At 41.8% G+C, this 26599-nt stretch overlaps 1 protein-coding gene across 2 annotated transcripts in view; it reads left to right on the plus strand.

The window, feature by feature from the left end:
• The first annotated feature begins 2343 nt into the window (after positions 1 to 2343).
• TUBGCP3 (tubulin gamma complex component 3) overlaps positions 2344 to 26599 on the plus strand; it is a 67957-nt gene continuing 43701 nt past the window's right edge. For both annotated transcript variants that reach the window (XM_076360871.1, XM_076360880.1), the window contains exons 1-6: positions 2344 to 2437; positions 13981 to 14088; positions 15939 to 16006; positions 19386 to 19463; positions 20087 to 20304; positions 26226 to 26398. In XM_076360871.1, coding sequence (XP_076216986.1) covers positions 2362 to 2437; positions 13981 to 14088; positions 15939 to 16006; positions 19386 to 19463; positions 20087 to 20304; positions 26226 to 26398 — 721 coding nt within the window. In that variant the 5' untranslated portion in view covers positions 2344 to 2361. The remainder of the gene's footprint in view (positions 2438 to 13980; positions 14089 to 15938; positions 16007 to 19385; positions 19464 to 20086; positions 20305 to 26225; positions 26399 to 26599) is intronic.

A 26599-nucleotide genomic window follows, 5' to 3' on the forward strand; every position in this document is an offset into this window, starting at 1 on the left:
GCTAACAGCAAACACAATAGGGAGAACTAAGTTCTCCTTACCTTTCTTTTCAAGGGGGCATTAACTTGGACCTTAGTACTCTCAGCCACTGAATTCCATAAAATTTTTATTAAGTTAACATCCTTAAGAAATCTATCCCTCTACTAAATTTGTGTAAAGTTGGTGAAGAAATCCAACGGTTATGAGGAGGCACTGACACACAGAATAACTGCATAGCCCTCATTTCCTTAGGAAAAGGAGACTAGAAATGAAAGAATACATTCCCAGTAATGTAACAGAATGGTCAGCTATTACAGTACTTCAGAAGCATAACATAGGATGTGGTTTTGCTGAAGTTGAAAAGCTTAGATTACTAAAAATTGTACTTTTGCTTGCAGGCACACACGAGCGAGCCCATTTTAATGGCATGTTCTTATTGTGCTGCTCCGTAATGTGTTCTGATTTCAGAACTGTGACACAATTGCCATAGGTAAAACAGCCAGCATGACTAGAAAGAATTAGTAATATCCACTTAAAAGCAGTAACAGGATATTTGTGAGTGACTGGAGTCCCTTGGAATTTAAAGATTCTATAAAGCAACACCACTTTGTGATAGTATCGCCATGATTTTTTTCTCCCATGTGAGCAACCATATTTGCTGCTTGATAGATTAACACCTTCCGTGATGGAATCTAAATCTGAAGTGACCGTCAGCAGCAGTGAGTCACTGGCTCTTTGTAGGACAACGACTGCATTTGCTTCAGATGGAGAATGGAACAAAGATTCTTCTGCTGCTCGGTACCAAGAAAGCCACATCATCTTTGAAGTCTTTCCTTCAGAACTACTAGAGAGGCAGACTACAACCCCCCATTATCCACATGGGATAAAGTTCTGATAGCTTTATTAATTTGGGGTTCCACTTTACTTCTCAAAAGAGTCTAAAGAAAGCACCACTAGGATTTGAAGAGTTACAACGGGAGCGGTAAGACTATGACGGTCCTACTACAATATTCCAAGTAACAAAAGAACACGTCCTCAATGAATTTCAGTTCTTGGCTTGCCATCATGATTCGTTTCTACCAGTAATGCTAGTGATGAGCCATCTTTTACACCTGTAACGTTCCCATAATGAAAGGCCTGCATGTATGTGTCTGTAGAAGGCACACACACAAAATCGTGGCTACACAGAGATAATGAAGTCGACAGGGGCTGCTAGAAAGAAGTGTGTTGCACAGCAGGAATGTATTTGTTTACAGCCAGCGGTGCACCAAGCCCACCTGGCTGCTGCAGCGTTTCAAAGCACCTTTCACGGGACAGAGCAGAGGTGGGTTAAAGAGAGAGCTCCAGCAGCACAGGGAGAATAATTATTCCCGAATTATGTATTTTGGGCCGGACCCAGCATGAATTTACTGAATAAAAGAAATGGAAGACAGATATCTTGGAAAGTCAGTGTCTGCGTTACGGGGTGACAAGCCTGAGGAGCGGGTCACCGGGAGCACCCAGCACCCAGCTCTGCCCGGCTGGCCGGAGGCCGAGACCTCCGCAGGCGGCAGGGGCCGACCAGCCGCAAGGCGGGGCGGTGCAGGGAGGATGGGGGTCGGGGATCTTCACACATTTTTCCAGATCTGCAGTGATTCGTAACCACTTTGTGTGGAAAAGTTACCGACGTGCCTTGGCTCCCCAAGGCAGGGAATTACAGCAAGTGCAGGCACCCCATGGCTGTACTTAGCTTGTTCTTCTCTGGGGAGGAATGAGTGAGCCTGATCTCCCCGGGTTTTTGAGGGAAGGGTGAGAGGACGTTTTCCAAAAGTGGAAAGCTGTTGCAGAACGGGAATTTTCTATTGCCATTTTCGGGAATTTGGAGGACATTTTTGGCCAGGGCTGGCACGCATCGCAGGCCTCGCAGTGGGGGCCCAGGCCTGGTCCCCGCCGCATTGCCTCAGGACGCCCGGGCCTCCCTGGGGCCCCGCGTGTCCTCTCCCGCGGGTGTGCCAGGCCCGGCGGCAGCTCAGCCTCCGCACCGGGCGCCGGGGGGATGCGGCGCCTGCCCCGGAACCTCTGGGCGCCGGCGGCGGCGGCGCGGCGGAGCGTGTTCGTCGCGGCGCGCTCCGATGCTGCCCCGCGCGCAGGGGCATTGTGGGTGCTGGGCTGCCGCCGCTGCGGCTTTCGGCGGGTTCTGTTAAAATGGCGCCCTAGGCGGCGGGCGGCGGCGGCCGGGGCGGGGGGTGTCGCCGGGTCCTTGCGCTGCTGAGTGGGGGCCGCTTCCTCTCCTCCTTTCCTCTGTCATCCCGCCGTGCCCCCGGCTCTGCCGCCCGCTGCCTCCCCCCCCCCCCCCCTTCCCCCCCACCTCCTGCCCCCCCACCTCCTGCTCCCCGGGCGGCGATGGCGACTCCGGACCAAAAATCCCCCAACGTTCTGCTGCAGAACCTCTGCTGCCGCATCCTAGGCAAAAGCGAAGGTAACGGCTTTCTTCCACCCCCCCGTCCCCCGCCGTTCTCCCCACAGACAGTCGTTGGAACCCGCGAGCGGGGGGGGGGGGGGGGGCAGGAGGGGGCGAGACGGGCATGCGAGCCCGGTGGGGGGCGAGGGGGTGCCGGGGGCGGGCGCTGTGGCCGTGGGTGGAGAGGTGCCGGCCTCGCCAGACCGGCCGCCAAGGGCGTCCCCCTCGCCCCCATCGGCGGGGAGCGTGTTGGCGCCCGCTCCGGCCCGGCGGGGCTTGCGGCGGGGCCAGGCAGCCCGGGCGATCCGCCCTGGGCCTCCGCGCGGCTCTGCTGCCGGCCGGCATGGCAGCGGTCCCGTGAGCCGGAGCTGCGGGCGGCTGGGGAGCCCGGTGGCGGGAGGTGGGCTTGCGGCGCCTTCGTGTCCTCCTCCCCCAGAGCGCTTCGCTGGCTCCCGACGGCGCTCTTCTCTTGTGGGGAGGGGGGCACCGCTCCCGGGGTGTTTGGGGCAAAAGGTGGCTCATGTACACGTTCAGGAATCTCTGCCTTCCTCCGGTGTCTGCTCAAGTTGAGCCACTGACATCCGCTAGGTCCTCTACGGGTCCTCTACATCTTGATGCTGCTGTGATCCTCCAGCAAGGGAATGAATCTCTCGCCTGTTTGCATAAGTTTCTATCTGTTGCAATCAAGGCAAAGACTCTTTTTAGTAAGCAGTTGGAGGGTGGAAAGGAAGACGTACATCTGCTAAGTCTCCTCTTTAAATTTATAAGCATTGCTCACCAGACATTCATGCCATAGCTTTTGTTGTATCTATTTTCTTGTATGAGAGGTGGCTTTCTTCCTTATGGGTAGTAGCTGTGAAGTCTTTTATGTGTTCTTTTCTCCCTCCATGCCACTCTCTTCTGACAAGTCTCTCCTGGTTACCTTTAGGTTTTTCCGTGACAGTAACTAATAATTTTGAGTATTGACCCGTTGTAAAGAATTGGGTTCAAACTGACTAAAATATGGCCTATAAGTGAATTACTGCTATCTTAGAAGTCTAAAAAATGAGTGACAAGGTGCAAATGTACTTGTTGTGTCTCTCTATCAAACTTTCTGTGTCCACCTATTGGAGATGGGACCTCACAGTCCCACACAACATCATTGTCTCTAAATTGGAAAGGTATGGATTTGATGGATGGACCCTTTGATGGATAAGGAACTGGCTGGATGGCTACATCCAAAGAGTTGCAGTCAATGTTTCAATATCGAAATGGAGATCGGTAACAAGTGGTGTCCCTCAGGGGTCTGTATTGGGACTGATGCTCGTTAATATCTTTGTTAATGACATAGACAGTGGGATTGAGTGCGCCCTCAGCAAGTTTGCGGATGACACCAAGCTGAGCGATGCAGCTGATATACTTGAGGGAAGGGACGCCATCCAGAGGGACCTTGACAGGCTTGAGGAGTGGGCCAATGTGAACTTCATGAAGTTCAGCAAGGCAAAGTGCAAGGTCCTACACCTGGGTCGGGGCAGTCCCTGGTATCAGCACTGGCTGAGAGCAGCCCTGCAGAGAAGGCCTTGGGGGATACTGGTAAATGAAAAATTGGACATGAGCTGCCAGTGTGTGCTTGCAGCCCAGAAAGCCAATCGTGTCCTGGGCTGCATGAAAAGGAGTGTGGCCAGCAGGTCAAGGGAGGTGATTCTTCCCCCTCTGTGTCACTCTTGGGACCCCACGTGGAGTACTGCATCCAGCTCTGGGGCCCCCAGTACAAGACAGACATGGACCTGTTACAGCAGGTCCAGAGGAGGGCCATGAACACGGTCAGAGGGCTGGAACACCTCTCCTATGAGGAAAGGCTGAGAGAGTTGGGGTTGTTCAGCCTAGAGAAGAGAAGGCTCTGGGGAGACCTTATTGTGGCCTTTCAATACTTGAAGGGGGCTTATAAGAAAGATGGAGAGAGACTTCTTCCCAGGGCCTGCAGTGACAGGACAAGAAGCAACTGTTTTAAACAGAAGGAGGGTAGATTTAGACTAGATATAAGGAAGAATTTTTTTACAATGAGGGTGGTGAGACACAGGAACAGGTTGCCCAGAGAAGTTGTGGATGCCCCATCGTTGGAAGTGTTCGAGGTGAGGTTAGATGAGGCTTTGAGCAACCTGATCTAGTGAAAGATGTCCCTGCCCATGGCAGGGGGTTGGATGAGATGATCTTTGAAGGTCCCTTCCAACCCAAAGTTCTGTGATTCATCTGAGAAACTTGGGAAGAGTTGGGAAGAAGTTGGAATCTCCTTGTTTTCACTGAAAAGTTGAGTAGCGACCTCTTCACAGAAACATGCTTAAAGCTGTTGATTGCGGTGGGTTTTTTTTTTGTTTTTCCAAAATCCTTTCCCTCTCTACTGCATGTTTAAGTCTTCTGCAAAGCCATAAATTTCCCATTTCCAGAATTGTCAATCTGTAATAGTTCTGTGACAAGAATTTCTGATGTGAGACTTTATCAGGATGTGGCAAGTTTCTACTCTTCTCCAACCTCTCCCAAACCACTGCTTCTAAATGGTTTAATACCTACTGTGTTTTTATGTAACTACAGGTTTCTTTTAGCAACTGGTTTAGGAAACCTGTTCCAGTGTCTCACCAACCTCATCATAAAAAAATTCTTCCTTATGTCCAATGTAAATTTACCCTCCTTCTGTTTAAAACAGTTGCCCCTTGTCCTGTCACTGCAGGCCCTGGGAAGAAGTCTCTCTCCATCTTTCTTATAAGCCCCCTTCAAGTATTGAAAGGCCACAATAAGGTCTCCCCAGAGCCTTCTCTTCTCTAGGCTGAACAACCCCAACTCATATCAGCCTACAATTCTAAGGTGCTATTATAGCTCTGCTTTTAAAGTTGTTTCTCACTTTTAACATTTGGAATTCTTTTTCTAATATAATTGGTACATGTTCTTACTTAAGACCACTTCAAACTTTTCACTGAAGTAGTGGAGGCCTCTGTTTTCTTCGTGACTCTTTCTGTAGATTTGAAAGGAGCTGTGATCTAAACTTAATCTAAGCTTGTTTCTTGGTATTGAGTATCTTATCTAGGTCTGTGATACTTATAAAACTTAAACAGAGTGTCAGAATAGAAACAGAAAACTGTGTTTATCAGTCACGGTACGAATATTGAGAAGAGGTGGCTCACTTCTACTGACTTTGGATCTAGTCTTCTTTTTGAAATCATAATTTCTATACATTCCTCTCTTCTGACTGGAGTAATAAGTTTATTTGCAAGCAGTATGTTTAAAAAAACATGGAAGAGAACTCTGACTTTTGTTATTTTTTTAAAATAAGTGTTCAACCTATTCCTGTACACTGGGATTCTACTAATGTAACTAAAATCTCTCTTGCATGTGTGTGACTAATGAAAGGGGAAATTTTGCCCAAAATCATGGTAAGCTGCTGCATGCAACCTGTAGTCCACTGTGTCTGTTCACTTGTGGGTTATCTGAGGAGTTCTTTAAAGTAACCGCTTTTAAAAAAAATGGTGTGGGTTGTCTGCCTCATTTATTATCACCCATATTTTTATCCATGTGACAGATAGGAAGCCCGTCCTTACCCTGCGCTTTATTTTTGTGTTACGAGGAATTCTAGCACTGAAGACTCGCCTTTCTAATATAAGACTTCTCTTGAAACAGTCAACTGTAGTATGTGTGTTAGTTTGTCTTCAACTCAGCTATTGATATAAAGGTCACAGAGACTGATAAACCAAAAAGTCTTTGTGGAAGAAGTCCCGGTCATGAAAGGTGTGTATGGCATCCTTTGTGTTGAGGTGTGATGCACATATCCCTGGGTGATAGGGAAACCATCGGACAAGTTATTTAGCATCTCACTGGTTTTCAGACTTGTAACTCTAGTTTTCTTTCAGCACAGGGTAAGTTTGAAGTGTGGTATTTGTGTGTGGTTAGTGGTCTACATGCAGCTTCTCCTCTCCTTGTGTACTGATGCAGTTAGGCTGCTTTGTATATACATGTTCTCTTTTTTGAAGAAGACTTTACAAGTATTATCAGTTTAGTCTTTGATAAGTGATTTATAATGTTCAATTATTTCCACAGAGTTTAGGGGGGAAAAAAAAGCTTAGATTCTTAAGAGATTTTTTTAAATTCATTAGAGAACTTTCTTGTAAAAATTAGTAACAAGAAGCTGAAGCTAGGTACAAACAGCCATCTTTAACCATTTGTATAGTTATTCTGCTGTGAATGTCTTGAAATCCTAGCTTTTGATACCTTCCTGGAATAAGTGCTCTAGTAAAATACAAGGTACTGAAGTAATTAGGTGAAATGTGATGCGTAAATAATAGAAAGGAGTTGAGATTCGATGATCTAATGGTTCTTCCTGCCTGCACATTCCCTGAGTTTGTACTTCAGAAGGTTTGATCTGCTTGGCTATGTTCCTTCTCAGCACTTGTGTTTTACTATGTTTGTGAGGAAGCTGTGGCTTAAGAAGGAGCTGAAGGATTCCGTTTATGTAATGTCTGTATCATAATAGTGCACTTAGAGCTAATGTGGGGTGAGTGGTCTTACTCTGCATCCGTGTTTACATTCTGCGATCCCATACCTGAAGTCCTCCCTAAACCTGATGGAGCCTGTTGTCTGCTGGGGATTCTTTTGCTTCTGCCTGTGATGGCCTTAGAAGGCCTCCACCTTCCGCACTTGTTAAAGATTTATGTTGAAGTGAATTTGTGCTATGATGGAATGTGACTGCGGAGGCTCCCAGTGGTGGAGCTACCCTCTCTCTCTTCCTACTTTTTTGAGACCATCCACTAAGTAGATGGCTTGCTTAGTTTCCAAAATCAGCAGCTGCATAGGCCTAGTTACTGGTTTTTCGCAAACAGCTCTGCTGCTGAGAAATTCATTACAAGGTCTGCTGAGTTATGTGGAGAACTCTATTTAAAATAAAAAAAAATAAAAATCTACCTCCACTTGCTTTTTTGGTAGAACTAAGGTTTGAAAGCTCTCTGTTCCTGTGCTTTAGCCAGTTCTCAACTAAGGGCTTAACGCTAGCTTCCCATGGTGCGATGTGTCTGCGGTCACCCACTGCGGTTAGTTGGGGATCTCTGCACTCTGCAGTTAGAGCCATCGCTGACCTCTTTCTTCCTTGTGTCCTCACAGTGTCTTAACTAATGTACTGGTTTTGCATTATCTATCTTTCTGTGTTTATCCAGGCTATCCACCTCACATTTACACTAATATCTGATCTTGCAGAGAGCTTGCCTGCCTATGCAGTAATTTCTATGATATTTTTTTTCCCCCCTTGTTTGTGGACTCCAGCAGTTACACAGGGTTGCATGCCTGTCTTCAGACAGTGAATTTAATCCTTCTGACAAAAACCTTTTTGTTCTTAGCTGTCTTTCACAAACCTCTTGGTAATCTTAGTCAGAGACTTCGTAGACTGACGTACAAGCTTGTCATTTGTAAGAACTCTTAGTGCCTCCAATGGAATCAAATGGTATTGCTGTAAATATTCAAGCTACATCTATTTGTTTTTGAATCCTAAAAAGATTTTTGTGTGACAAAGTGCTTCTGGAGGTGCACATGCTCTAGAAAGTAGTATTTCAGTCTTCAGAGAGCAGTTTGCTACCTCAAGGCCATAATACGGCCTTAATTTAATCTCTCTAATCTTGGTGGGGGGTTTGTTATTGGTGTGTGTGTTTTCAGGGTTTCTTCATGTTTTTTTTAAGTTTTTTTTTTAAGCTCTGAACTATTGGAATAGATCTTAAATTTTCATGGTGGGGGGGAAGGCATAGAGTTCATTCAAAAGGTGGTATCAGGTTTTTTTACCTATGCTAATAACAGAAGCAAGTGCAAGTTGACAAGTTAGGCAGAAATTCACAGTGAGGGGAAAGTTCTGAGAAGATTGTTTGACCAAGTTGCTGATAGTCCAGTGGGGCATTCCTAAAATGAATCTGTTTACTGACAATACAACAAGAGCCAGCAATATTAACAGAATTAAAGAATAGTTACATTTCCTTTGCAGCACTTCAAAGTTTGTGAACGACTCTAAGTAAGGAAAGGCATGGGAGCGTCTGTGGTTTGGGTTTTATTTTGTGGGTTTGTTGGTTTTCTCCTTTGTAGGAGAGGAGTGTGGAGACTGGAAAGATGGTTAATTAAGAACAAACTTAAAATGCTTGAACTAAAAACTTGCATGAACAGAATATTTTTACGGTTACATTTTATAATTTATTTTTACTGTTATTTTTCCTTCTGAAAGAAATGAACTTAGAACAGAGAAGTTTAAGATAGTTGACTAGAGCAGAAGACTGATGCAAAATTAATTTTTTTTGGAAATACTTCATAACTGGGCTAGTCCTAAAATTACACTTCTCAAACACAATGTTTTCTAGAGGAACAAGCAGCTTTGCTTACAATGTGTGTAGATTCTCCTAAAAACAGAATAGTAACACTAATGGCATTCTAGACTAGTACTTTAGTTTATCAGTATATGACATCATATTAATGCAATTGCTTTTTTTTCCCCCACTAATAATTCATACCGATGTAGAACTTTTTGTATAGTTAAAACAGAGAAGATACAGCAGCATTACTGTACTGACAAACTCAGTATCTGCTCACGCTATATGTGAGAAGGTTCTCAAGTTTTACAGCTTTTCTTGCAGGCTTAGTTTTGCAACAGTAGCACATTAAGTGTTTGCTAAACACTTTACAGGAAAGAAGTTTTGGGTTTTTTTCTTCAGCATGTGTTAGTTGGCAGCATCTGTATCTGAGTAGTTTGCAGCAATAGTTGTTAGCTGGTCGGTGCCACACAGAACATTGAACACAGTTTAGAGGGGAATTGTTTTACAATAATTTTGCATCTGCCTTTAAGCAAAACTGTTGTCTGGGATGACAGACAGCTGACTGGAAGAAGAGATAGTGGAGAGAGTTTGCTAGTCTCGTCAGTCTTTCAAGGAAGAAAGTGATTACTGTTTGGTTTAGATAAGCTTTCTTTAGAATTGTCCTATAGTTTAGAAATTCTGCTTACAGACAAATTGAAATAACCAAATGTCTTCTTTCCAGGAAGCAAGGTATCTCATAATCATGATACATTAATGTTTGGAAACATGGTTTCAGTTGGTACTTAGGTTTTCAGGACTCTTTCCTTTTTTTTCCCTCTGGAAACTTCAATAGACCCATAGCTGACGTGTTGAAAGAAACGTATAAGACTGTAAAGTGAATTTCAGTTCGCTTCCTAAAATTATAGGTAATGTTAGAAGCATCTTTTTAGCAAAAGACTTGCTGAATGTCAGCATTTCCTCTGAAATACTGACTTCTTGGAAGTATATTGGCCAATGGTGTCTGTCTCTTAAACTTTTCCTTTAAACTTTTATCTTTTGTCCTATTTCTCCTTGCTTTCTTTACAACTAAATTCTTCCTGTGCATTGCTTCTATATTTTTTGCTTTTTGCATGTGCTACACTTGTATTTTCTGCAGCTTTAAAATGCTGTTATCTGCCTTTTGAAGTAGTTCAGTTTTAATACTGCATTGTTTGTAGGAAAGTTTGAATGGCTGGGTGGAGTATAGATCTTTGAATTATTGATAGATTGCTGTGCTCAAAGGAGAGACTTTTAATTTCTTCTTTTTTTTTTTTTGTGATTCGCAAGTGCTATTTCTTCGTTCAGCTGTATGGCTGCTTACCAGTGTCATTAATTGTGTATGTATGTGTGTACTACTTAAAGGATATAATCTGAGGGGGAGTGGCAGCCTCTATCTGCATTCACTACTCTGATCAGACTCTGGAAAACAAGTCATGATCAGTGTTGTTTTCCCCCCTTACCCCACAAACAGCTGCATCAATTTCATGCATCAGATATGTTGAGCTTCCTGTTACATAATAGATTCATGCTGTAATCACTTTTTGATGAAGAAGGATGTACACATACATAGGTACATAGCTGAGTATTTTAAGCCCGTCTGCTGTCATAATGGCTGTTCTTTGGGGAGGGAAGCAATTAAATGTGTCTGTTAGTTATAAACTGTGTGAATCTTTATTTTACTGACAGATACCTGTATTAAGTTATGTTTAATCACCTTAGGTACTGAAGTTATTTTACAGACTTATAAGAAATAATCTGCTGAAGAACTCCCACAGCAGGGAGTTTTGTTTGTAAAAGAGAAGCAGGACTTGATATGAATAAAACATGAAAATCTGAATAAAATATAATGTAAAAACAGTCTTGCTGCGATGCTGTTGAATTGCCAGTGCAACTCTGTATGTGTAAAGAGCAGATAACTTTGTTCCATATCGTTAGTAGTGTAACAGGTTTAATAATCAGAATTTTTCGTGGAATTGTAGTCTTTCAACTAGAGATCTCCCTCAGATGCCTTGTTAGGGCAGTATGGAAAAGACTGTACTAAGTTTCTGTGCTTTAACTAGTCTTGCTATGGTTGGTGTTGAAATTGAAGGTTACTATAGAAGGTTATATATCTTTCTTAAAACTTCCCCACTACAGGAAAAAACTCTGCTGCTTATTATTAATAATGTATCTGTTGTGTTTTTTATTAGATTGATAGAAAGTCTTCAAGGTTTCTGTCCAGAAACTTCACGTGTTTCTTTGTCTCTCAGTCTTGCCATCAGTATTCCCTTGTACCACAGAACTGGAAGCATAGGTAGCCTTTTAAAAGCTCTAGTGTCAGAGGCAGATTGGAAAACACACAAATGGGGAAGTCCATGATTTTCTTTTATTATTTTGAGGTAAATCCCTATTCCAACATCATCAACTGAAAAACCCCCACCCAAACTTGTGGCAATGTATAGCTGTCTTTGTGAGTCAATTCTGGAGAAATGAAATTCCAGAGAGTCTCTAGAGACTTTGTACACATCTTTGCTGGATTTTCTAATTATCTCATCAGGTGACTAAAGACAGTAAACCCATTTGATTTCTCATTGTGTGGATCTTGGTATTTAATCTAAACCCCCAAAACCACAGGGAGCAACAGAGAGGAAACATAGCATTTAAATCTTTTTGAAACACTGATACGAAACATTTTGTTCAGAAACCAAAGAGTTTTTAGAAAGTGAATAAACACAGTAAATACAGCATTGCTTACATGGAAAAACTGTGCATTGTTGCTCAGTGTAAATAAATAAAATGTAATACTCTGATTTTTAATTTTTTTGCCAAGCATTAAGCTTACTGATAATCATGGTATAAATCATAGCATGTACTGAAAAGTTAGCAGAAGCAGCTGAATGAATTATGCTCATTTAATTTCAGAACATAATTTTCCTTAGAAAACCAGGGTAATGCATCTCATGAGCGGGGAGGAACTGTAGGGGGAAGTTCTGGTGGCTTTGTTGGGGTTGGGAGTGTGTGTTTGTGTGTGTGTTGTTCTGTTTTTTAAGACAATGTCTATTTATGTGTTTTTTTTCCTTAAATTGCTTCTTTCTTTTTATATTTTTCTATAACTTGTATTGAACTAGTTTACTGGCGATCCATTCTCTCCTGCTTTTTAGTGGATAATCAGTGAGGGAGTTCATTATTTAGACTAGATACATGTCATAACTGATAAAGTACTTTGGTATCAACCCTTGATCCTTCTCCTGACTTTAGTTCACCCAAGATGCTTGACCTGGAACTCTTGTAGCAATTTTATTTTTAACTTGTAGCCCATGTTAAGTCACTATAGCAACACGCCAAAAATATGTAAGAATGACTAGAAAAACCTAGCTCTTGCCTACCTGCTGCCTAACAGGTGAGGAATTAATGAATGACAAAATTCTTACTGTTGTTTGGGATAACTTAGGGCTGATATTTGACTTCAGTTGGCCTTGCGGAATACTTTTGGAAGTCTTGAGTTGTTCTGTAATGACATGCATTATACTTAAGAATTACTCAGAAACACTTCCTCATACTTACTCTTTCCACCTGGTTCATCAGTTCAGTTTAAGCTATCAATAGCTGAACTATTAAGTTATTTTATATGTGTATTTCAAGTTACAAATGAGAGGTTGCTTAGTCTAACAGTAGAACTATTCTTTCTGTGAGGCATTTAAGTCATACAGATTTGTGACCTTACCGTAGTCTGGATATTGACGTTTTCTTCTCTGAAAGTAGAATGATACGCTTGCTCCTTTTGTAGTCCAATATTCATAGAATCATAGAATAGTTTGGGTTGGAAGGGACCTCTAAAGGTCATCTAATCCAACCCCCCCTGCCGTGGGCAGGGACATCTTCAACTAAATCAGGTTGCTCAGAGCCCCGTCCAGCCTGACCTTGAATGTTTCCAGGGACGGGGCATCCGCTGCCTCTCTGGGCAACCTCTGCCAGTGCTTCACCACCCTCAGCGTAAAAAATTTCTTCCTTATATCTCGTCTAAATCTACCCCCCTTTAGTTTAAAGCCATTCCCCCTTGTCCTGGCGCAACAGGCCCTGCTAAAAAGTTTGCCGCCATCTTTTTTATAAGCCCCCTTTAAGTACTGATAGGCTGCAATAAGGTCTCCCCGAAGCCTTCTCTTCTCTAGGCTGAACAACCCCAACTCTCTCAGCCTTTCTTCATAGGAGAGGTGTTCCATCCCCCTGATCATTTTCATGGCCCTCTTCTGGACCCGCTCCAACAGGTCCATGTCTTTCTCATGCTGAGGACTCCAGAGCTGGATGCAGTACTCCAGGTGGGGTCTCACCAGAGCAGAGGAGAGGGGCAGAATCCCCTCCCTCGACCTGCTGGCCACACTGCTTTTGATGCAGCCCAGGATACAATTGGCCTTCTGGGCTGCGAGCACACATTGCTGGCTCATGTCCAGCTTTTCACCCACCAGTACCCCCAAGTCCTTGTCAGCAGGGCTGCTCTCAATCCCTTCAGTCCCCAGCCTGTATTGATACCGGGGGTTGCCCCGACCCAGGTGCAGGACCTTGTACTTGGCCTTGTTAAACCTCCTGAGGTTCACACAGGCCCACTTCTCGAGCTTGTCCAGGTCCCTCTGGATGGCATCCCCTCCCTCTGGCGTGTCGACCGCACCACTCAGCTTGGTGTCATCTGCAAACTTGCTGAGGGTGCACTCGATCCTGCTGTCTATGTAATTGATGAAGATATTAAACGGTACCGGTCCTAATATGGACCCCTGCGGGACGCCACTTGTCACCAGTCTCCATCTGGACACTGAACTATTGACCACTACCCTCTGGATGCGACCATCGAGCCAATTCCTCATCCACCGGACAGTCCACCCACCATTTCAGCCTGTGGAGAAGGGCAGAGCCAGCTGAAGTGTGCTAATGCTGTCTAATAAGTGGGTAGGCCCAAGTGTCTCTTCTGTCAGCACAGAATAGCAAAGGCTTATTCACAAATTTAACTGCAGTTATTTTGTGGAGCGTATACAGGTGAGTGTGTTTGAAGTATAGCATTGATAACATGCTCATGGGTAAACTGGACCTTACTGCCCTCTGGTTAGAAGTGTGTCTAAGGATTATAGTACAACGTTACCTGATCTAAGCCAGGTACATTTATGCCGGATTCAGCCATAGCAATGCAGTCTCATGTCTAATTTTATTTATTTATTTTAATAGAACTTTATCGCTCTGCTTAACTGGGAGAGCTTTTCTTTTTTCTTTCAGCTGATGCAGCCCAGCAGTTTCAGTATGCAGTGAGAGTTATTGGAAGCAACTTTGCTCCCACTGTTGAACGGGATGAATTTCTTGTAGCGGAGAAAATCAAGAAGGAACGTAAGTGCATCTTTGTTTCTTTCTTAGAAATAGGAATGGAAGTTCTTCAAGAAGTTATCTGATCAGTTTATTCCTCTGAAAATGGGACAACTCTGCCTCACAGATAGTTATCTAATCTGTTATTAGTGCTCACACCCTGAAAATCTCATTACGGAAATTCCATTAATTCCGCAGTTAGTATTCCCAAGTGGCTCTTTGTATTCACGGCTCATATTTTTCTGAATGCCCAGCTTAGACTTCCCTTGCTGCCATTTACTTCGTATTTAAGCCACCATGAAAATAAAGAATGATAAATATTGCACTCCTTTCACTTCAATAGTACTCAGACTTTATGAATTCATAGCTCTTTTTAGAAGACTGATATTTTTGTGGTGTGCACTTTAGAAATATTACACTTTGGCACAATTAACTTCATGAGCACCTGTGTGAAAATTGCTGAATGAGCATCCTGGGAATTGATGGAATTGTTTGTGTGACTTACCTGATATTTCTTGCCTTCGGTTTCTCTACAAGTTTATCTGCAACCACCTTCTCAAAACCAAAACGTTAGACCGTGACAGTGTAAGTTATGTTGCAGTTATGTTCCATTGTGCTCTATGCTGCTCTGAGTCAAGTGTTGCACTGTGTGAATCCAATGGGGATGTGATGCATTCTTCTTGAAAAGCCAAATACTGCTTTCGGCAGATTATGTGCTTTACAGTAGAATGTCCAGAAACGATTACTTGAAGTATGCTAATTAAATTACAGCTTCATATTTGAGCTTTGAAAATTCAGTCAGGGAGATTGAATTAGGGTAACTGAAGTCAGTGGTTGTAACTGTTTTAAAGTACACTTGTACTTCTTGCTGACGCAGAGCTTCCATGACTTGCCGATAGGCAAATAAGCCCATCAGAATTACTCTAGATGCAACTCCAAAACAATGTATTCTACAGTATACACTTTCTACATGACTTTCTACATGCTTTGGCTAGTACTAGCCAGCACAGCGTATATTCTTTGGGCCTATTGCCAGAGTTTTGAAGAGGGCTATCTCCCTCATCTTCCTTCTCCCCAACTTCAGCTTGTAGGCTGATGTTAGTGGTCATGTAACAAGTAACTGGATATATCCTTCTAACTTTAAATTTATTTTGGAGTTATCGTGTAGGAAGTGACTTATTTGGCAAAATGTAATTAGCAGGTGCTAATTAACATTTCTAACATTTAACAGCAATTTTAAAATTTATTTTATTTTTTATTATTAAGGTTTCTTCAGATGTTTGTTTTATCTTTTTTTTTAAACATGGCTCTTTCTGATGTAGCATGGCTTTTCTGAAGACATCTTAAAGCTTGAAAATGTTTTTCCTCTGAGCAAAGACTTCTGTTATGTAACTGGCAGTGATTGAGACTATTATTTTTCTTAATATATAAAAGTGGTGTGACCTTGGAATTCTGCTTGACTTTGATCAAGTGGCATTACTACTTTTGTTTCTTGCTTTTATTGCCTAAAATAGGCACAATTACACTTAGTTTTGTGAAGGGCTTTATAGCATTCTTTAACCCATATCTGCTTTCGGTTATGTTTTAGTTCCCTAAACCTACAGAATGGCAGACTAGACTTTAAAAGGGCACTTATTTAGAAGGTGTATATTTTTATTGCTCTAAGAAAAATAGGTATTTACATTGCATCACTTCTGATGCAAGAATTTTCTGGGCTCTAATGCAGATAACATGAAAACAGGCAAAACTGTATGAGAGTGAAACAGTTAAGCATCATTATGCTTTTTTGGGTACATTTTCCAGTTTACCACAAATATATAATTTGAGACATGACTATTACACTTCTTTAAATTTTTTAATTTTTTTTTTAATAGTTGTGCGACAAAGAAGGGAAGCAGATGCTGCTTTGTTTTCAGAACTCTACAGAAAACTCAGTTCACAGGTAGTGTAATAAATGTATAAAGAGTAAAGAAACTGAAAGCACACATATGCATCCTTCTGACGTTATAGAGTTGTTTTGGAGAGTGGTCGGGCCATTAACAGTATTTTTACTGAGAGGATGGTTGAATACTGGAATAGGTTGCCCAGGAAAGTTGTGGAGTCTCCATCCTTGGTGACAGTCAAAACCTGACTGAACACAGTCATGGGCAACCTGCTGTAGATGACCCTGCTTTGAGCAGAGGGGTTGGACTAGACGATCTTCAGAGGTGCCTTCCAACCTTAACTATTTTGTAATTTTTGTGAAAAAGTTTACAAGTTACTTTTTTTTTTTGTTTACTATGAGCTGTTTGCTGTTAATTAGAAATTAATTTGGATTTAATTGTAAATCAGAAGAGAATAAAGGATACATGTTTAGTTTGAGTCCAGTTACACAAAGGAGCACTTCATATGAAGGAAGGAACTCTGTAAAAACAGAAGTGTTCTTTTTTTTTTTTTAGTATGTAGAACTGTTGAATATTCTTGTCACTTATTTCACAGCAATGCCTTGCAAGTATATTGATTTTATTAATCTGGTGTTTAAACAGTCCTAATGCTTCTGAATTTTTTAAGTGCTCCAGGTCTTCAATGTTGAAGGTTAAGGGTTTGCTAACTCTGATAATTCTGCTAACACCAGTGTTAATCAAAGAATACTGTATGTTGCTATTCTGACAAAAGATGTTAGTGTATAGAAAGCCCACAATGCAGGAAGATGGATCAGGTGACAGGGGGGAAAGATGCAAGGATAGAAGTTTAGCTGAGGTGGGTGAAGAATGACTGCTGCTAATCTGTTCTGGATTCTCCATAAAACTGAGTATTTAGCAAGGCAGATAATGGTGGGCAGTAGTAAAATAAGATTCCCAGTTGTCATTTGCACGTCCCTGATTTTTGACAACAAAAATTAGTTAATGTAAAAGATGATGTTTTCTATATAACAGAAAATTTGTCCTTATTTTTCTCTTTGTATTTAGGAGAAATGATTTTCTCTGTTCTGCTTTTTTATTCATGAATTTATGTATAGATCATGGCTGAGTTTTACAGGATAATACTAAGATTTTTAAGATTACAAAAAAGTGATTCTGTGGAGAGTAGGACTAGTCAGAACTCCATTCTGCCCCTCCCCTCATCCATACTTAACTTACTCACTGGTTTGTTAGTGCTTGGAGCTAAAGTTACTGTGTAACTCTTCCTGTTTTCCTCACCCTATGGGCTTGTGTATTATTTGCATTGGTTTGTACAGTGAAGCAAGTGTCACTGGTTTGCAGACACCGGTTCCGATGACCTCAGCCATTGGTTTCAGCCTCTTCTTGCGTGATCTTGCTCTTTTAATACAGATTTTCTGTAACATGTTTCTGTAGCTTACGTACTATGTTGCCATAGAATTGTATTTGGCAAGCAACATAGCTACAGAGCATGATGGCTGTAAACTTTGAAACAAAATGCCTTGTCTGTGTTTCTATCAGTTTGGTTATTCTTCCAAATGTAATACAAGCTTACATCAGCTATCTTCTCATATTTTGTTGCCTGCTCAAATGTTTGAGGTTCTTTTAACCTTCTGTCTTTTTTTTTTTCTGTGCTAGCATCTTGTGTACGTGAAATGGTATCATCTGAATACTGCCACCTTTAAAATTCACTCTACCAATTATTATTCAATTAATAATAATGCTGTTAGGTTTATTACTAATGGTGGACAATCATTTCTTTTCTCCATGAGCTTAGGGAAGGGCACAGAAGGAATATGCGTTTTCTGAATCAATGAGGCTTTTTCTTCCTCCAGCGATTCTCTTGAAACCAACTAGGAGGAAGAAAAAAAGCTCGTGTGAATCCGTTTTAACTTCGTTTCATCCATTACTCTAAAGAGAAAAGGAGGTCAGTGCTTATTTGAGTGGCAGCTTGCTAGTTGAGCAAACCATGCTTCTTGAGGCACTTAGACTTACTCTATCCTGGCCAGTAGAAGAAGCAGTAATGTTTCTGCTCCTTCTTCACCAGTTGTTAATGAGTTGCTGGATTAATTATTTGCAACAGATGCAATACCTCTACTTTTTGCTTGTTGTTGAGATCAAAGCAGAAGATAATAGGCTTCTACTCTGCATAATAATATAGAATGTCTCCTTCTACTCTTATATAACAATATAGAGCTTCAGTAGGTTTGGTTAGTGGGCTCTGTCCTGAAGAAAGAAATGTTCTATGGCCAAAATTCTTATAGCGTGTATCACATACACACACAATGCATAATTTGCAGAGAAACAGGAAAAATAGAAAAAGGTGGGAATGAAAATGTGTTTAAAAAAGATAACTTCAAAGTGACCTTGAAAGTGCTTTTTGCAAGACCAATAGCACTGAATTACATTGCTTTGTAAGGGATGGAGTCTTTGTTGAATCTTGGTATGACTAAAGTTTCCTCTATATTCAACATTGCTTAGTATTCCAGACCATAGCCTGATCAATATCGTGAGGGAACTTGTATGAGTTTCTTTGACTTACTCCACTATTCAATGTCTGTTACAAGGTTCTGTGTCCCTGATCAATTCAGGTGCAAGCGTTGGTATCACAGAACTATGGAGTAACGTATCTAGAAACATATGTATATCTAAAATAAAACTTTTTAATATTTGCCATAACTCTTCTCTTCAAAGTGTTCTTTTTGTAGCTTGGGCTTTAGCATTGTTCTGTCTTCTGCTGGTAAGCTGCTGAGATCTGAAGCTGCTGAAAGTGTTATTCTAACAGTCTGTATGTATCTGTCTATTTGTCTGTTTGCTAGAGACTATATTGCATATTCCTCAAGTTTCATATTAACAGTGTCTCTACCTTAAGCTGTGAAAATTTTGGTAGTTCTCTTAAATGGCATTTAAAGTAATAGAAGTTGAAACCCTCAAACTTTTGAAGCCTCCCTGTAAAGGAGAGTGAAGGGGAAAATGGAGAAAAGACAGTTCTTTGCTTAAAATTGTACCGAGAGTTTTCTGTCTTCACCTTTTGGTTAGAGTAGCATCCACATCTGAGATGTTTTAAATGGTGAGAGTGTGTGGGAATGCTGGTAAAAGTTCAACTCTGTATAAACCTCTTTCTTAGTAGCTACGAATTTTAAATTGAGTGTATTTGCTCTTCTCAGAGTAGGTGAGGGTTCATGATTTGAACACAGTGGAGAAAATTCATAAAACTAGCAATACAGAGGCTGCACTGCACATTCCCAGTTTACTCAAGAATGTGGCTCTGAGTTGGTCTTATTTGTGTGGAAAATTGATTTATATGTGAACATGTTAGTAGGCTGGATAATTAGAAAAATATCCATTATTATCAAGAGTTAAAACAAACTTATTTCTGTTTGTCTTCATCTTTTTTTAAAGGGCATTTTGAAAAACAAATGGTCAATACTCTACCTCCTGCTTAGCCTTAGTGAAGATCCACGTAAGCAGTCTAACAAGGTAGGTGAGGAGACCTTTCTTACTTCTGAGAAACAGTAAATGTGTATCACTTATTTTAGATGTCATTAAGAATCATTATCCAGGCTTAACCGACACCCCAGGCTGTGTTTATCGTGTTTGTGTGTGAGGCTGAAAGGAAGAACAGGCTTGACGCAAGTATCTGCAGTTTTTTTCTGTGTAGTTTTTTTATACTAAGTAAATGTAAAAATGAGCTGTCCAACATTTGTAGCTAAAGTTGTGACTTTATTAGATGGGTGATTTTTTTTGTTTGCTTTCTGCTTGGTGGTGTAATGTCTGTTCATGTGCTAATGAGTTTGAAATGGAATAGGGAAAGCAAAATTCCTCCTTTGTTGCAGCTCTGCTAGCACCAAAGTGCATTTTGCAGCTATTGCTAATGACAATTTGCAGGCAAAAATAAACTCTATTGCCAAAGTACTTTTGTTCACTGTAAGGGACTTGCTTTTTTGTCATTGTAATTGTAACAACAAATTTTTCTCTGCATAAACATGGTCTTCAGTTATTTTTTGTGTTCTTGAATTTTACACTCCTGTTAAAGACATGACTTAAAGCAACTCAAATCTTTTTCTTTTTATTCCTCCTTTTTCAAATCCTCTCCTATTCAGGTATCAAGTTATGCCACACTTTTTGCTCAAGCATTGCCACGGGATGCTCACTCAACCCCTTATTACTATGCCAGGCCTCAAAGCCTTCCGTTGAATTACCAAGACCGCAGTGCTCAGTCTGCCCAGAGTTCTGGCAGCATGGGGAGCAGTGGGATCAGCAGCATCAGCCTGTATGCCCTGAATGGGCCAACGCCAACTCCACAGTCACTCCTTCCAGGGTAAATTAAACTGTTTTACCTTACAAATAGGTTTGGGGAAGACTAGACATAATCTGCTCTTTCCCCCCCCCCCCCCCCCCTTTTTTTTTTCCTTTTTTTTTTCTTTCCCCCACCCTCTCTTTGTATGCCATTGGAAATTCCACTGTAGGTGCATAGAAACTGAGTTCCTTAGCTGAACACTTCGAATATCAAGTGCTATCATATGACCATATGAAGCCATAAATGGCTGGCCAAGTGTATCCATTCTTAAACTTAATCTTGGCTATCTGCTGAACAGCTGGTATTTCAGTGGATCCACTCGTTTGGATTCTAGTGCCAAGTCCTTTTCCAAATTTGTCAGTTCTCTGAAACCCTATAAAATAGTCTTTATCTTTCTTCTGTAAACACCCTGGATTCAGAGTCCTCACTCAAGTTCCTTTTACTAAGCATTCCTCAGCCAGTGTCAAATCAGTAGACTTAATATTCTTCATTTTCAAGTGGGTGACCTTTCTTGCATGGTCTGACTTTCTTGTAAGCATGTTCACAGCAGGCTGGCTGTTGTACTAGAGCAGTCTTGCACCTTGAGTGGACAGGGGTTTTTGTTTGTTTGTTTGTTTAAAAAATTATACAAGAGTTGATTAAAAAAAATTACCTATTAGAAAAAAAATACTAAAACACCTACTGTTCAGCAGTGGTTTAATTGTCTGTTCATACCAAGATGAATCTACATTTGGAACTAAAACATTCAAATACCAAATAGGTCAGATTTTTGATGAGTAAAAGCTGGACATTGTAAGCCATAAGATGATTACCCAATTATCGACTTTGTTAAATAAGCCAACACAGACAGTTACATGTTCAAAATCTGAGCCCTTCTTGTGCCGTTGGATGTCATGTTGTATTACCCCTGCAGCTCTACAAAGCCTGACAGAGATGCACTGCACAGAGTCTATGTTCTATGGAGGGAAAATGAATGTGTTCATAGTCTGTGAGAGGGAGCGTTCAATGGTCATTCTGTAATATATACCTGGAAATACATTGCTTCGTAGAAGTTGAGCATGGAAAAGTGAACAGAATGTTACGAAACTTGTACAAGTGAGGACTGTACTTATTTGTATAGCCGTTTCAGCCTTAAACGAAAAAGCCTGGAAATAAAGCCTTCGTCCAAAAGCAGTGGGGACATCGCTTTTCAAGAAACTGTGGTTAATGTCAGAAAGACTCAAGAGAATATAATAAAAGGAAAAAAAAATCATCTTAAGGGATGCGGAAATGAGCTAAGCCCTATTATTTTGTCCTAACAGAAGCTTCATGGGTTATGATTTGACCAAATTCCTAATATAAGGCTAATTTACGGAAATTTTATTAATTTCTTTCCTTTCTCATAATCAGAAAAGAGAAAGATACCATATTTTTGTCTCTTAATTCTCCTCCCCACCCCCAACAGTCACAAAACAAACACAAAATTGGAATAGATGCATTTTCAGAAAGTACCACATCTTTATTTTGAGTTGAATTTTTTTTTAATACAGTGTATTTGAGATGATTTATAGAATTCATATTATGGAACTAATAACAATAAAATCCAGTTGTATCAGCACTGGTTATTAATATGCTTTACAATACAAATACTTTCTTGACTTTGTCAGTGCTAGGTTTGTATGGTGTATCTTGGATGTACAAGTAAGAGGATATCTTTAAGCTAGGAACACTATGGGAGGACTTTGCCCCACAACTGAGTGAGGAGGTGGTAGACCAGGTTAGTAAGCAAAAGCTGTGGGGTGGTGTGGTCAAGAGAGACCTTGAAACCAACAGAGCAGGGCAGAAGGTGGTCCACCCAAGTGTGTGCACACAAATGAGGAACTGCAGGAGTGCCTGCACACTAACACATGCAGCATGGGGAACAGACAGGAAGACTTAAGGGGTCTGTGTGCAGTACTAGGGCTATGATCTCACTGGGATCACAAAAACATGGTGGGATATTTGTACCACTGCTGTGTTGCAGAGAGTGGATACAGGCTCTTTGGAAAGAGCAGGCTAGGATGGCAAGGAGAGGAAATTGCTGTTTATGTGAGAGCAACAAGAATGTATGGAGCTTTGCCTAGGGACAGATGAGGTGCTGGCTAAGACTTTATGGGTTAGGATTAAAGGGCAGACCAACAGGGGTGATGCTGTAGTGGGCATCTGCTGTAGACTGCCTTATCAGGAAGAAGTAGATGAGGTCGTCGGACAACTGGAAGAAGCCTTACATTTGCAGGCCTTGGTGTTCATGGGGGGCTTTAATCACCACAGTATCTGCTGGAGGGGGAGTGCTGCAGGGTACAAGCAATGCAGAAGGTTTCTGAAGTGCACTGGTGGTAACTTTCTGACACAGGTGATTGAGGAGATGATGAGGAGACATGCCTTGCTGGACTTTTTTACAGACAAGGAAGAACTGGTTGGGAAGGCAAAGGTTGGGGCAGCCTTGGCTGTAGTGATCATGAGATGGTGCAGTTCAGGATTCTGAAAGGAGGAAGCAGGGCAAAAAGCATGATTCCATCCCTGGACTTCAGGAGAGGAGACCTGGGCTCTTCTGGGATCTGCTTGGAAGAATCCCATGAGAGACTCCCCTGGAGAAAAGAGTGATTCAGGAGAGAATAGAATAGTTCAGTTTGAAGGGACCTACAACGATCATCTAGTCCAACTGCCTGACCTGAAAGCTGGTTGATATTCAAGGATCACCTCCTTCAAGCTCAAGAATGGTCCACCCTGACAAGCAGGAATTCAAGCAAAGGTGGCAGGAGGCCTACATGGATGAACAAGTTGCTCCTAACAAAACTCAGACATAAAGAAGTGCACAAAAGATGGAAGCAGGGGAAGGTGCAGAGGGGCATCCAGAGTGCAGGGAAAGACCAAACCCACCTATAGTTGAATCTTTCAAGGGACATGAAGGGCAACAAGAAAGAATTCTACAAGTATATAAGCAGTAAAGGAAGGCTCAAGGGGCAGGGGCTGTGGTGACAGATGGTATGGAAAAGGCCAAGGTACTTTGTGCTTTCTTTGCCTTAGTCTGTGCTGGTAAGACTAGCCCAGCACCCTGAGACCCTTGAGAAAATCTTCATTGCTCCCAATTTACCCCTGGCAGAGGATGATCGGGGCCCATGGGACCTGATGGGATGCATCCACAAGTGCTGAGGGAGCTGGCCAGTGTCACAGTGAGGCCATTCTTGGTGATGTTTGAAACATAGCAACTGGGGGAGGTTCCTGAAGACTGGAAGAAATCAAATGTTGCTACTTTGTTCAAGAAGAAGGATCCAGGGAACTACAGGCTGGTTAGCCTCACCTCAACACCTCGGAAGGTGATGGAGGAGCATCTAATTGTGGAAAGCATTTCCAGACGCATGAAGGACAAGAAGGGGACTAGGAGTAGTCAGCACGGACTTAAGAAAGGGAAGACATGCTTGACGCATCTTACAGCTTTCTATGATGAGATGACTGACTTGGTGGACAGGGGGAGAGCAGTGAATGTTGTTTATTTCAACTTTAGTAAGATTTTTGACACTGTCTACCTGTAACATCCTTATTGACAATAAAATATGGACTAGATAAGGTGACAGCGGGGTGGACTGAAAATTGACTGACCTGCTAGGCTCAAAGGATTATGATCAGTGACACAAAGTCCTTTTAGAGACCGGTCACTAATGGTGTAGCCCAGGAGCTGGATCCTATACACCTTCATCCCACCTTATGGGACAGAGTGCACCCTCAGCAATTTTGCAGATGATACAAAACTGGAAGGAGTGGTTAATAAAGCAGGTGATTCAGCTGCCATTCAGAGGGACCTCAATAGGCTCCAGAAACGTGCTGACAGGAACCTCCTGAAGTTCAACAAAGTCCTGGACCTGGGGAGGAATAACCCCATGCACCAGTACATACTGGGGGCTGACTGGCTGCAAAGCAGCTTTGCAGAAAGGGTCCTGGGGTTCCTGGTAGACACCAAGTTGAACATGAGCGTGTAATGTGTGGTAAAGAAGGCAAACAGCCTCCTGGGCTGCATTACGAAGAGCATCACCAGGAGGCTGAGGGAGGTAAACCTTCCTCTCTGCTCAGTACTGGTGAGGACACATCTGAAATGCTGGGTCCAGTTATGGTATGAAAAAAAAACACGGACAGACTGAAGAGAGTCTGGAGAAGGAACCACGGACTAATTAAGGGGCTGGAGCATCTGATATATGAGGGGAGGCTGAGAGAGTTGGGACTGTTCAGCCTGGAGGAGAAAAGGCTCAGGGGGATCTTAACCTTGTGATCACACCTGACCAGGGGAGTAGAGAAGACTGAGCCAGACTTTTCTCAGTAGTGCCCAGGGAAAGGACAAGAGGTAATTGGCAAAACTTACAAGACTGGGAATTCCAGTTAAACATAAGGGAAAAAACTTCTTTTGCAGTGAGGTGGGATGTCTGTTTGGGGGCAGGGGGGATGTTGTGAAACACTGGAAGGGGTTGCCTGGAGACGTTGTGTAGTCTCCATGCTTGAAGATATTCAAAACATGACTAGACAATGCACCAGGCAACCTTCTCTAGTTGACCCTGCTTTCAGCAGGAGGGCTGGAGGAGGTGATCTCCGGAGGTCCCTTTCAACCTCAACCATTATATAATCTTGATACAGTATAGAAAGGTATGTCAGTAAGGTTATTTTGTATATCTGCTTGCTTAAAAACATCAGCAGAACCTACCCTGTTCCTGACATATTCTTGGTCTGACCTGTTCAGACTGTTCGTTTTTATAGCAATTTCACTGCTCTCTCTTTAGTCCTGTAGTCTGTGAGCTGGGCAACCCAGATTAGATCTTTTGGTGATCTTCATTCCTCCTGAACTTCTCTTTATACATGTTTACCTTTGTTTCTAGAGTACATTCTTCTTGAAGTGTAACAGCCTAAATTAAGCGTTTTACTTTAGTTGAGGTGCTACAAATGCTAAGCACAACAGAGTTGCTCTGTCTTGCAGGCTGTGTTCTTGTTCACTAGCTACAATCATGTAAGTGACCATCCCATGAGTTATGATGTGGCGGCTGAGAGAGGAAAGGCATTCCTCGACTTTTTTACATGGACATTTGTGTTGCAGTCTTGTTCCATCTCTCCATGCAACTGTGCTTTCACAGCTTTGTGGAATTCTTTTTTTTTTTTTTTTAAATATGTGTATATTTCCAAATGTTTACATTCAGTTGTGGGAGTGAGGAGGAATGGTCAGCAGCAAAAATCCCTTGCAAATATTTTAAACTTTATTCTTCATCATCATGATACAGAAATAATCAGAAAGTTAACTTCTAGTCTTAACATTTTTCATGTTTAGGATTGTTTTTATGAGAAGAATTGACAAGTTTGAGAGGGAGGGAAATCAGAGCTTGTCTAGGTGCTCCCTCCTTGTTCCCATCTTCAGGCATTTCATACAAACTACCCTAAACAGTAGAATAGCAGGAAAGTGAGCTTTCTCCTCTTTCTCCACTTTCCTTTAGTTCTTTGGCATGTAACTACAGTTTCAGTTAATAACAAAACTTAAATATTTGTTGTTTATTATGACTGTTGCTTATTATTATTATAGTTGATTTCACTTTTAATCCATTTCAGCATATCTACACAGTTCAGTGTGAACAAAGTCAGTCTGTGATACGAAATCATATTTGTCAAATTGGTACCTCCTTTCTTTTCTACAGGTTTGGGTTTTGTTTTTGTGTTTTGTTTTGGTTTGGTTTTTTTGGAAAGTGTAGGTTTCTAGGAAGCAATAAATTGCTTGTATGTTCTGCACCCTTTTTTAAGGTTCCTTTATTAAAAAAACCCAAAACCCCACAAACAAAACATTCACAAAAAACAAACTCAAGCTTGGAGCATTTTTCAAAATTTGCATACCCCAAACCAGGTGATGGGTATGGGATCAAAGTTTTTAAAGATGCTTCTTTCTTTTGTCCTTCTAGACAATCCTATCAAGCTCCAGGTGTTGGAGATTGCCTCCGTCAGCAATTAGGGTCACGTCTCGCATGGACTCTAACTGCAAGCCAGCCTTCTTTACAAAGCACTACCTCAAAAGGCTTTTCAAATGCTGTCTCCCGTGGTGTGCCAAGGTCAAGGCGAGAAGGGGATACAAGTGGTGAGTGAAGATGCATTTGTTAAAGATAACTTTTTACAATTGTTATCTATATCCTCCATTATTTTTTAATGATTTTGAAATAGTTTTATAGCATGTTGAATTTTTTGAGGAGTGTTTTGCTAGAAGGTATTTGATAGAATGATAGAAGCAAATATGCAAGACTAGTATATTTGGCCACAATCTCTTTGGCTGGTTGTTAAT

Source organism: Aptenodytes patagonicus, chromosome 1 (genome assembly GCF_965638725.1).
Source record: "Aptenodytes patagonicus chromosome 1, bAptPat1.pri.cur, whole genome shotgun sequence".
NCBI lineage: Eukaryota > Metazoa > Chordata > Aves > Sphenisciformes > Spheniscidae > Aptenodytes > Aptenodytes patagonicus.